General features: G+C 32.5%; 2 protein-coding genes across 7 annotated transcripts; one reads left to right on the plus strand and one right to left on the minus strand.

Moving 5' to 3' along the window:
• Positions 1 to 3465: 3465 nt before the first annotated feature.
• On the minus strand, positions 3466 to 9512 carry LOC124826733 (antigenic heat-stable protein). Of its 6 annotated transcripts, none has more exons than XR_015781706.1 (6): positions 9154 to 9512; positions 8898 to 9013; positions 6321 to 6729; positions 5343 to 5461; positions 5157 to 5243; positions 3466 to 3677 (listed from the first exon to the last, which is right to left on the minus strand). XR_015781706.1 is itself a non-coding variant. In XM_088097338.1 (4 exons), exons 1-3 carry the CDS (start codon positions 9259 to 9261, stop codon positions 6366 to 6368), a joined length of 588 nt encoding a protein of 195 aa, XP_087953464.1. In that variant the 5' UTR covers positions 9262 to 9512; the 3' UTR covers positions 4982 to 5461; positions 6321 to 6365. The 6 variants fall into 6 exon arrangements, 1 of the variants encoding a protein (XP_087953464.1); XR_007027895.2 differs by having other exon boundaries at positions 5331 to 5461; XR_015781707.1 differs by having other exon boundaries at positions 5343 to 5465.
• A 501-nt stretch (positions 9513 to 10013) lies between these two features.
• On the plus strand, positions 10014 to 11468 carry LOC124826732 (Pseudouridine synthase family protein). Its single transcript, XM_047299642.2, has one exon. The coding sequence runs from the start codon at positions 10111 to 10113 to the stop codon at positions 11044 to 11046; it is 936 nt and encodes a 311-aa protein (XP_047155598.1). The 5' UTR covers positions 10014 to 10110; the 3' UTR covers positions 11047 to 11468.
• Positions 11469 to 13061: the final 1593 nt, after the last annotated feature.

Here is a 13061-nt window from a genome sequence, read left to right on the forward strand (position 1 = left end):
TAAATAAATAATCAAGAGTTAAAAAGGGAGAAATCAGAAGAATGGAATTACACGACTTAATTGAAAATGTTCCATGTAACTTTCAAACTTGATAATTGAAAAAAGCAGCAGCAGCAGCATAGGCCATACGAACACTGCTACTATTCTCTTCAACGTTGGTGCTTTTCTTTTTCTTTTTCTTTCTTTCTTTCCACTCCCAACGAGAATGACAGAAAGTGATCACATGACTCCCAGTTTGACGACGCCCAAAGAAAGAGATGCTTCCAGATTTTCTGACGTAACAAGAGCTGCCAAATCTTTCTCCATGCTCACGCGTATCCATATTTTCTCATTACTTTATTCATTTCTTCATCTCTCACATTCCACTCCATAACAATAATATCCTAAACGTGACGTGACTCACTCCATTTTGTTCCTACTTTTAAACTTCTAAGTTTGCCGTCATTTGAACCTGAAACTGACACTTCTCTTTATCACATCAATTCAACTCACCAATAAAAAAATTGACACCATGAAAGTATGGTTTCGGTAGGTATTTATTAGACGGAGACACTATCATTTTCTGACGTGTTTTCGTTGGCTTTGGGAAGGGATATGTAAAAGTATCCGATGCTCAAGTTAGACATACTTTACGGAATCTTAGTTTTCAAGAAAGTGATTTTGTTATTATTGTGGAGTATTTTTGAGTGAGAATAGACCGTATCTGACTTTTAGTCTTGGTCTTGTATTTATAGGTTATCACAAACCTAATAAAATATAAATAGACTTACCTTAAACATCTTAAATCGATCGGTTGCTCATTAATAATTTTATGAATATTTTTAATCAGATATCTTTGATTATTTTATTCTCTATTCGATTATTAGTCCAATAACTTTAAATGTTGACTCAATTATGGTTCAACACCTTTTAACCTGGTTTAATATTGTTACAATAGATAGACCAAACGACCTTAATATTGACTAACGCTGTTATAGTAAATATACCGAATGGTCTTCGATGTTATCGGTCCCTTGACATGTATACCATACACAATGTATGTTATTTCAATATACAGGGTTTGAAATGAAACGAGTGTCTTACTAAAATAAGGCTTTTAGTGACATGTGGGTGTGAAGTTGATATCACAGAAATGTCAACAAATTGTAGTGATGAAGCAATTGTGAAATGATTTGCATTGGCATGGAAGTAATGATTGGAGACTAAGACGGCTATGTATTGGTACTGTTTGAATCCACGAAAACTACCCAATTGCATTTGCAGAGTGGAGAGTGGAGAGTGGAGACCCACCATGAGATTTGAGAGGTCACACCATTAACAGGGTTTCAATGCTGATTCATGAACCTGCAGACGCATTACTATTATGTAAAAGTACACTCTTATATGTGCACGGTTTCAGAGCACGCACGCAGAGACTATATAATATTGGTAAGAATCTACGTGTGAGATTGTGTTATAGTCACAAGACTTCAAAAAGCCATCCACGTGTTAGGTGTGTCATTCTCTGATCTGGTTCAGAATTACCAACAGTGATTCGTCATCGTTTAAGATATAGTATCATGGTTTCTTATAAAACGATTTCATATATACGTGGATGCCACCTTTATGTTTTAAAAACTAAAACGCATGTGACGGTTTTTTCATGTAGAAAATCTAATGTCACTTCAAATTGGCATCGTCCTATGTAGTCTAAAAGCCATCGCATATTGCGATGTCATGCTGCCAAGGGAGTGGATAGAGATAACATTAGAAAAAGTTTGAAAGTACGTTGCGTAGTGTTTTTATTACATCTCATTCATTTATAAAATATTTGGCTTATATAAAGTTTGTGATTCCTCTTCTAGAAAATATGAGTGTATTTGGGCATGTGATACATATTATCAAAGTTTATATTTATGAAAAATAGACATTGATAGAGTAAAAAGTGTTAGGAGCTAAACCTATTAGTGATTTATGATTGCTCTCGTCCTTATCTACTTCTGAATAACAAAGTTTGGTCAATTTACACAAACTCCAACTTAAGTAGGCTACTAAACTTAATAAAGATAAAAGTAAAAAAGAGATTTATTATAATATTGAATGATGGTTTGTGAATAAGGTGGTCCTTTGATTTTGATTTAGGTGATCTTTCGTTAATAGGCTTTAGATATATTTTTAAAATATTATATCATTAATCAACCATATATCATTTGAGGACCCAATGATCCCATTGTCCTCCTTAAATTCGTGAAGGTGTATTCAATGTCCTCGTTAAGAACTTTTTAGTAACTTATTTGTAAGGAGTGTTTGTTTTGAAAAATTTTACTGACCTATACTCCTTTTGTTCCAATTTTAGTTGGAAATTTGTGAATAAATCTTCATTTTTGTAATTTAATATCGTATCAATGACTTTTTTAACATGTCACGTGTTAATTCATTATTTTTTCATTTTTTAAGACTTTTTAATTTTCTAAAATTAATGTTGCAAATTATGATATTTATATTAAAATTAATTTTTTATTAAATAATTATAAAACTTTTTTTAAATTGATTCTAGCTATATTCAATTCCATTTAAAAAAATTATTTTTAATATGAATTGATAATATAGTAATTCAAAATATTTAATGAAACTTAAATTTTTTTAATAAATATAATAATATTTATAAAAAAAATAACAAAGATTGTATAACTTAAAATAAAATATATAATAAATGTTTGTCTCCCTTGAAAATATTAAAATTTAAAATGAAAATAATTTAAAAATCAATTTTCTTATATAATGTATAATAAATTAAATAATTAATATCTACAATTATAATAATAATTATTGTTGTTATAACAATAAAGTAATTTAATATATAATTAATTTAATATGTTTAAAAGTTAATTTTAATAAAAATTTATACAAATAATAAATTAGATTCCAATTTAAAAAAACATAAAAATTGAATTGAATACAAAACAATTATACACACAACATAACACATGAATAAAATAAAATATTTTAAAAAAATTAAAAAACAAAAAAAAACTAATTGAAACAAATGTCCTTAACGTAATTGGTACGAAACTAATAAAAACAATCTAAATTAGTCAAATTTCCATAAAAAAAAAAAGCTTACTTGCAACTTTTCAACTAAAATTACATCTAGTAATTAAGTAAAAAAAATAAAAATGAAGCTTCTATTGAAAAATGTAAAAATATATACACTCATTAAATTTTAATGCAACTCTAACTTTTTCTTTTCTATCAATTATTAACTTATTAATTTATATCTTTAAGACCAAATCATATTTTCTGAACATAATCTTTTATAAAGTTTATTTACAAAAATATTAAGAAATGCATTCATTGACTTATCAATAATAAGACATGATTATTGATAAAAAAAACATTTATCTAATTATAAATGATTGTAACATCTCATTAGTAAAATTATTCTATTAATTAAAGAATTTTATAATTGATATTAAATATAGTAACTATATAAGTATACTCCATGTATTATAATAATTGTTATTAATTTACATAATATATTTTCAAAACATAATACTTAATCAAAAGAATAGGAACTTTATGCAATACAAAAGAATCTATATATAAATAGCTTTCCCTATCTATACATTTCCGGACTATATCACTATTACAAACCCTCACCTGCATTATATCTTGCTCTTGTGCAAAAATACACAATCCTGACAAATAAAACAAAATCATAAACGAGGATAACCTAGTATATTTAAAAAAAAAATAAAACTTATACATAATTCAAATAATTAATATAAACAATCATTTTAAAAAATAATTCATTCTCTACACACAATTATTTAAAGCAATTATATTTTCTATCTATGGAAAATTTTGTGTATTAAATTGCACTAAAAACCTATGTACCTAGCATATGAATTTCAAAGATTTTTAGCATTTAATACTCAGGTTCTACCTAATCTCTTTTTTTCACAGAGTTAGCTCACCATGATCAATCTCCTAATTGAATGTTATTCAATGCACATTAAAATTAAAGTGAAAGTCATTCCACCTTCATTAACACCAATCATATACAATATCACATATACAATATCCTTTATCACATGCATCATCACATTTATATCTAAACATTTTCATTTCATCACATGCATAATCACATTTATATCTAAAACATTTTCATCTTATTGATTACTTACATTGCATGTCTCTTTCAATAATTAATCAACATTTAAACACATTTAAAACAGTTCATATCTTAACCTTTCTCAAAATTTGCCGAGGAGTGGTGTTTCACTAGCTTAACAAACAAACCTCTAAGAACAATTTTCATAAATTCATATAACGAGGCAGTGAAACATCTCTGTTTCTATTGCTTTTCGCAAAAACATTCTCGCTTAGCGAGTGCATCTCGCCCAACAAGTAGGTCCTTTACTGCTTCATTGACTTCGCAAATCATGTTTCAAATACAAAAATTCTGAAAGATTAAAAATGGACCACCAACACCTATTTTTTATGGTGGTGTGTACAATGATTGAATTAGTATTAATTAAAAGAAACATAATCTAATTTTATATTAGTAGCATAGTTAACCCTTTACAAGGGTAAAAACTAAAAATTCAGATCATACATTAGTATACTTATGTCCAAATTCCAATAATATACATTAATATTTATCAATATTTAGGATAAAAAGGCAAATATTTTATGTTTATAATATTACTTTTTAAGGAAACCGTTAAAACGGTATTGTATTAAACTTCTATTGACATGTTATAGTAGAGTATTTCTCGGGGTTTTTTTTACCAAATTTCTGATTCGTTGATAAATTTGTCTTCGAATAAATTTTAGTTTAATTAAACATGTTGGTTCAACAGATGTTTTATCCAACGGACAGATTCAGTCCAGAATTCTGAGTTACAAGTTTCCTGCCATACCTTTGATTTTTTTAGGAGAAACATTGACCAAGAAACTGTAGAATAGAAGTTCTATATAGATAGATAGAATTATGGGCTGAATTAATCTATAAAAATATATTTTCTTTAGTAAATCTAGGTTTCTGTTTTTTAATGTTGATAAGATTAACGGATCCTGGGTACAAGTAGAATCTGATTCCATAATGATCAGATCAAGTTAGATGAAAGAAATATTCCATTCCAACTTGATAGGTTGAAGCTGGAGGCACTCACCTTCGTTCATTTGTAAAGACTCAAAAATGAATAATTCCTTCGTTCCTAAAGACCCCTAGGGGTATTCCAAAATATTTGCATCTGTACCTATATTGAACAAAGAAAACAACGAGTGAGGTGTTCGGATATTTAACTTTTTAATGTTAAAAAATATATTGAGCCACCAACACTAACCATAGTACCAACCAATGTCACGCGAGAATCTTGCGAAAGCAATTGCAGAGCTTGTAGTTGTAGGCATCCCGCGGAGCTTGTAGTTGTAGGCATCCCCATCCCCATCCCGCGCTCCAAAAGCAAAAAGAATGCTTTCTTGATAAATAACCCAATGATTAGACTCTGAACAATTAATATTTACCTTAATTTCGTAAATCTAAGAGAATTGAAGCCATGTAACTACTCAAGGTAGTGTTCTGATTCATATTAGAACATATACTCCAAATTTTATAATTCACTTACTGCACCAATTACAGAAACACTCTTCAAATGAAACACATTTTAATCTTCTAAAAATTAATTAAAAAATGTTTTAACAACGTACCAAAAACTTCTGTTTAAAAACTTCCTTATAATGTCTTTTATTTTCCACCAGTTGACTGTATACTACTAAAACGGAACTGAAACAAAGACCATTATCTTTAGCAAATGTCGATCTAATAATGAATGAAAAAGCTAATGTAAAAATCAATATGTACGCAGTCACAACAATGCAGATAATAAAGGATGATTGTTCGTAATAACACAGTCTAAGTCCCAATTCAATTTATGAAAACAGTAAAAAGTCACTTAAAATATATATATAACTAACAAGTTTTTTCAAGCTTGATGGATTTTTCAAGCTGGATATGGTCATTAGCCTAAAAATTTAACTGTTTTATGGCAATTGAATTATGTTGTAAGATTAAATGCAAAACAAGAGGGCTTCAAGCTTGATGGCATATACCATGATATGCACATTGTAATACACATATCACCTCTATCAAACTTGACAAGATTAAATATAAAAGAATTAGTCAATCAACAACAGACTTTTTAAGTTTCATTAATCAATTTCATCAATTGTAGGTATAGCATACATAATGATTGTTGCATAGTACACAACTTTCAGTGCCAAGATTCATTCAAACTGCAGTGAAGTTCTACAAAGTGTCAATATAATATATTTACCAGATTTGATCAATGCAGTTACAAAAGGATTGTCGAATTTGCAACTCAAGTCTTCGAAATTGATACAGGTGATTTGCCAGAACCTTCCAATACTGCCGCGGGATCAGAGAACCTGGTTGAAGTTTCATCCGGTCCTTCCAAATTTATTTCACTGAAGCTCCTTTTCTTTGATGGAGTATTTGTATTTATGCTTTCAGTTTCCTTCTGCTTTCCCTTGCCTTTTTCTTTTCTGTTGCCAGCCTCCTTTTCAGATTGCGGCTCACCATTAGGAAGTGGAAACAATGGAGGCTCCTGGCCACTCAGTCGACAAAACACTCGCTCAACAGTTTCACTTATCTCCTTTCCCAGGCCATTATTGTCTACAATTAAATCCCAAACTGATTTTGAGGCTTTTTCGAGTACAGAAGCTCTGCATGAAATAAACATTGATGTAAGAAAAATATAGAAGACCAGAGAATCAAGTAGCACATCAATATGTTTGAACAACAAGATATATAATGATAATCATTAAGATACAATCCTAATGGGAATAATGACTTCTAACAATGTAAGAATTCTTCCAAGGCCTACATGAACATCTACAACAAAACAGAATAGTTATTCAGGAATAAGAGGGTAAATAGAAGCGCTTAATGAAGTGTGCCAGAAAGAGCGACTAAGAATTATCTTGAAGTTTGTACTAGCAAGTAGCTGTACATTCAGGAACCCTGCTTATATATTGTTTTCACCCATCCAACTCCAAACACACAGCTTCTACTTTCCCAACATGCAAAATCGTTGTGGGGCAGGGTATAAAAGGTTAATAGCAGAAATGAGTAAAATCCCTGCGGCAATCCTCTGAAAATTAAAAACTATCACTTTGGTTTCGGCCTCTTCAGAATTTTGACATTAGTGTGGACCTCGCAACAATATAAAGCAATATCAATTATAAGAAAATTGACATTAATTTAGTTATTCAAGCTCAGTCTATACACAGATGACAGAACGGTGATTTTGATGCAGATACATGGTTCCTTAATAACAGGCACCTAAGCATTGTTCTCCTACATCGATTTGGAGATGACCACGAAGAACCAAATTTGAGCATGCAAATCTAGGCACTGGCAGCAACACTGGTGCAACTTATGCAAGAGGTAAAAAGCCCGCAAAGAGATAAGGTTGGATCTTATGCAGAGATTCCAAAAGGTGACCACAAATCTGCACACACCTTTGGATTTTCTGGATGGTGGCCGGAGGATGAAAAAAAAGACTATAGATTTGAATTTCGAAGTATGGTAATCTAGCATAATCTGTGACTTCAAAGCTGGATAGACAACAAAAAACCACTGAGGTAGGAGAAACTTAAATTTTCAAGTTGATCCAGCATACTCAAAACACAAAAATATGGTCCAGTCAATAAGTTACCCGACCAGTAGAATGCGTGTGTGGAAAATTACTGATCTTTGAGAAGATTTATTCCAATGCTATGGATAATTTCATAGTAAAGTAATAAATTTGAAAACTAAAAAATATTCCAGAATGATCACACCTTAATTGTAGGATGTGCTCACTTGCGTTCAAAATTATTCCACTATTTAATTGTTGAGTAAAATAACATCATGCAAGCAGAATAGATACCCGTGTGTTCAAAACTTTGAAACCAAGTCCGTAGTTGGGACAGAATTTGAATCTCTTCAAATATTTGTACCATTCTATTACAACCAAACATAATTTATTCATCCCTTCTGCATACTGGTTGTAACTTATTTGCAGATTGGTTAGGTTATGGCAGCTAAAGAGTATTAGAACGTTCAACAATGAACATAGAATACAGCAAAGTGGTACATGCTAGAAAATAGTGTGAAGAATCAATAGGAATAGAGAGAATGAAGAAAAAAAATACTAAACAGAAGAAGGAAACCGACCAGAGATGGAAGAAAAGGCAAAGCTAGTTGTGGCTTTATGCACCCACAGACATTGAAATTTAAATTGATCTGAATCAAATTTAAGAGTTTAAATTGACATAACATCGAGTACTAATTAAGGGTCGCCTTTTCAGGTTTTGACAATCATTCCTTGCAAGGAATAAAATTAAAAATTGATAGCTAAATAAGTAACGAGTTGGCCACCGGTAGATATAGGTTAGGAAAATTAATAATATTCCATTATATAATTATATGAAAATAATGTTTTGAAATGTACCTTAAAATGCATATAACAAAAAGTAGATATAATATAATACAGACTTAATATAAGTCTATGTGATATATAGTATCTTGCGTTAGTTTTTATTCATGATAAGCGATTTTTAATTTTTAATTTCCCGACTAACATTGAAATGTAGTGCAGACCCTAGCATATTTGCTATTTTCTTGTGTAGCGAGAGTATTGTTCACACTGGCCAATGCAGCAATGCTACGGAGGCAGCTGCACTTTATATCAATATACATGTCTTTTAGCTAATTTGGAACATGACAGGACTTGTCTGAAGTTCACAGATTTGATTTATGTTCTATATAAGAATAGTTCAATGACCATAGCCCTCTAACAAAATTCAGAGTTCAGAATATAGAACATTTAGGTTCATGTATCACTTACTCAAGTTCTTGCCGAAGAGCATCAAAGAGCTCTCTTTTAGTCTGTTTTTCAGCACCGGGGGTGTTAAGAACCTTACTCTGCTCAGCCATCTTTATAGTGGTACTCTTCAATTCCTCCTGTATGTAACAACACAAAAACGATCAGACTAAAGATCAGAGGAAATTGAAGAGAAATAGACAGGTAACGACGCTATTAGAACATCCAAAATATTTATACGAGGATTCGAAATCGAAAAGGAAAGGAGTGTAGAAATTACATTGGCTTTGAGCTGGTTGATGATCTTCAATCTGAGGGCATCAATTGAGCCGTCGTTCATCAGCGACTCCAACACATCTTCAGGAGTGATTATTGAGGAAGAAGCCATACGTAGTTGTCCGCGTTGAACCTTAGCCAAAGCGAAAACGCGGAAGAATTTCGATCTTCGTAAGAATCTTGGGTACGGACAAATGTCGGTTTGAAAACGCAGTTATATGAAGGACGATAACAATTCTGAACTCTGAAAAAGCTAATTCGCTGAATTTGAGGGAAGGAGAACAATCCTGATATCTGAAAACCCTAACACGATAAATGAAAGAGGAAGACGGTAGCGGAGACCAGTCACGCAGTACGCACCTCCTGATATATATATATATATATATATATATATATATATATATATATATATATATATATATATATATATATATATGACATTAAATAAAATTATTAAATGGGAAATGAAACTGATTACATTATTTCTTTAAAATAATTTATTTATTAATTTAATAAATAATATTTTGTAGGAGGTTATAAGATTTAAATGATAAAAGGTTTAATGTTTCAATAGGTCCTGAATCTTAAATAGGACTCTTTTTTTTTTTTGCGTTTCAATTGGGTCCTTATTTTTGTAAAATTGAATCAAATAGGACCTTTCCGTTAAATTGATGAAACGACGTTAAGTGTTGTATCACATACTGTCAGCATATACCGTTTCATCAATTTAACGAAAAGGTCTTATTTAATTCAATTTTATAAAATTAAGGATCCAATTGAAACGCCGAAAAAAAAAATCTTATTTAAAATTCTGGACGAAAATAGTAAAGACATTAAACCATGATAAAAAGAAGTTGCAAACCATATTGGAGTGAGCCGAGTAACTGGGCCCGTATAAGTAACTAGTCCAATTTCATGAGAAAAAAAAAAGCGTGCGAGTCCCTACCCTTCCCTCGTGCGCATGCTCTCCTTCAACCCCAAACCTTTCGTCTTCTCCGCCGTAGCCATGTCAGGCCCCCCGGAACGGAAAATCCCCACAGCCGCAGAGAATTACCCAGTGCCACTGTCCCCTCCGCTTCCCCCGATCTCAAAGCAAATCGAGCTCAGCAGAGCTATGACTGCTTCTTCAAGCTCAAGCATATTTTCTCTCTCACCCTCCGACATTCTCTACCACGACGACCACCTCATCGCAGTCAACAAGCACCAAGGAATTTACTGCGAGACCCTCCTCTCCTCCCTCGCTTCCCAATCGCACGAGCTTCACCTGGCTAATCGACTCGACCGTGACACCAGTGGCATATTGCTCTTAACCAAGTCGCACAAGGTGGCCGCGAAACTCGTCAAGGCCTTCACCGCACACAAAGTGAAGAAAACATACATTGCCCTGTGCACCGGTCCTCCTCCCAATTGGGAACAGGTCACCGTCAGATCCGGTCACGGGAGGTCCAAGTTCGGCGCCTGGCGAGTCTACGCTGCTTCCGATGTGGGACGCACACTACCGGGTGGCTCGGCCGTCCGGTCCATGGAAACTTCCTTTGAGGTGTTGTCGGTAAACGGAAATGGCAGCTTTAGGGAGGTCTCTGATTCGGGCGAGGAGGGAAATGTTTTGGTGGTTGAAGAAAAAGCGGTGAAAGAGGATGACAATGCGAGTGAGATTGTAGTGAGAGCGTATCCTCGGAGTGGAAGAACGCATCAGATTCGCTTGCACTGTCAGTACCTAGGGATTTCTATCGTAGGTGATGTGAAATATGAAGGTGTTTACGGGTGGAAAGGTATAACTCATCATGCACATCACCTTCATGCAGAAACCTTGTCCTTTGAACATCCTGTTACTGGTCTTGACGTTATGCTACGTGCACCTCTCCCTCTGTGGGCTACTCAGGCGTTTCAGCATTAATACCTGGTGTTTCTATTTTTCCATCATATCTTCTAATTGTTTGAGGAAGATCAGGGTTGTCGGAACCCAATTCAATCTTTCATGTCAAATACTAATGTAACCAATTACATTTACAATTCTGTTGCAGCTTGCAGCTGAGAAATTTTGAGCTTCTTGCCTTGTGATTTCATGTTAACAATTGTTGTATTTTGTTTTGGTTTTGACTGTATATTAACAGCCCTGCCTCTGTTTCTCCAAGGAATGACATTTATGTTTGATGGTATTCTGCAAAGTACCGTGTTTATTGGCCATTACTTTTGTAATATTCATATGAAATCATTTGAGATGAGGAAGTTTGCTAATGGGGATTTCTAGGTTTTTCAGAAGGCTATGTTTTCATGGTGGAACCGAGTTAATGAATGGAATGATATCATTTTATTGTCTGTTGACATGGCTCACTGTTTTTACTTCCTGACTAGCTTCTAGAATTAAGAAAATGCAAAGATAATTCAATTTTGATTTGTATCTGGAAATTGGGCCACACTGTTTCTTAGAACATAAGGTTCAAGCATGTTTGGGATTGGGTGCTTTTGACTTTGATGATTTCATCTTTCCTATAAAAACATTAGATTTATACTGGTTTTATTCAAGCAACTTTGCTTGAAATCTTTAATTATTGAACAGATGAGGCTTCTTGTTTAAACTTATAAAATGTTTACTATGGATTAACAGCAATGTAAAGTAAAGGCGATGCCTGTATTAGATTCCAGCAACAGTGCGAACAATTATGAATTAATGAAGTGTTAATACTTTTATTGCAGCTTGTATATAACTTTTTAAGCATCAAACAACCTGTATAACAAATATTTTGCAATGAGTTAAGGGTTTTATATCTTGTATGGAAATCTGAATATGCTGTTCTTGTTCCTTTCTAACAGAGTTTTGCTATTGGATCAGCTGCACTTGTGTCACTTTTGGGGCTTTTATGTAAGCAGAACAGGGATTAAAACTGTGAATGTGATTCATCAACTTTGGTTTTGTTAATGTGTTACCTGTGATACAGGGCTTTGTCAACTATAAGAAACTGATTGCACTTTGTCTTTTTGGAGCTTATATATGATGGTACTACCTCACGTGCTGTATCACTTGGTCCATGAGTAGGAGTATAATAAAACCAAGCCAAGATTAACCTAATTAATTCCCTTGTGCACTCCACAATGGAATTCTCTAGAATGTTACAAATAATTGTGGCCAACGAACAAGATAGCAGAAACTATTATTTGCAATAGTTTTTTAGGTCTAGAGTAGCTGCAAATCTAAGCATCATGATTTGCCAACCACAATAATAAAATGAATGCCGGCGTCACTAAAATCCAGCCTTGAATAGGTGAAGTACACGCATGCTCTTTCCCATTCTACTTCTTCCACCCAAAAAAAGTCAGAAAGAAAAGAGTGTCAACGCATTATTTATTATTTATGAAATATTATGAGTTTAATTCATTAAAGAAAACACGTGATCCCTTAAAATTTCATGTTTTTCATAAATTTTAAATACAAGATATAGAATATATTGTTAACCTTTCTCGTCTATAAAAAAAAACTTTCTCTCCAATGCCAAACTTTTCTCATGGGTGTAAGGTTCAGCCATGTTATCTTTTCATAGTTTCTTCTTGGCTCCTTTTAACTCTTCAAAACTACGCACACTGTCAAAACACGAAAGGTCCAATAAAAATGGGTCAGTGTTGTTTTTGAAAGATAACTTTTGCCCAGAGAAATGGGAAACATGTCAGATGTATGATATAAATTATGAAATGTCGAAATCTCAATTAATAAAAATATATTAAGTGAAACGAGTTTTAATTTGATTGAAAATAATAAATATTTTATTTATATACAATTTTGTTTTACTCTGTTCGAAAATAATTTCTTTTTATCCTTTCGCGGCTTCTCAATACGTATAAACGGTAGTTAAACTTCAAATTAAATTTAAGAGCATGTATTAAAAAAAGGCAAAAAAAAATAATAATGGATATATC

Source organism: Vigna umbellata, chromosome 8 (assembly GCF_029865625.1).
Source record: "Vigna umbellata cultivar VRB3 chromosome 8, Vumbellata_1.0, whole genome shotgun sequence".
Taxonomy (NCBI): Eukaryota; Viridiplantae; Streptophyta; class Magnoliopsida; order Fabales; family Fabaceae; genus Vigna; species Vigna umbellata.

Excerpts from the sequence above, each read along its gene's own strand:
- LOC124826733 (XM_088097338.1), bottom strand. The coding sequence starts at position 9,261 with ATGGCTTCTTCCTCAATAATCACTCCTGAAGATGTGTTGGAGTCGCTG. Across the intron at positions 9,014-9,153 it reads TCAACCAGCTCAAAGCCAAT|GAGGAATTGAAGAGTACCAC; the intron begins GTAATTTCTACA and ends TGTTACATACAG. Across the intron at positions 6,730-8,897 it reads GCTCTTCGGCAAGAACTTGA|AGCTTCTGTACTCGAAAAAG; the intron begins GTAAGTGATACA and ends TATTTCATGCAG.
- LOC124826732 (XM_047299642.2), top strand. The coding sequence starts at position 10,111 with ATGCTCTCCTTCAACCCCAAACCTTTCGTCTTCTCCGCCGTAGCCATG.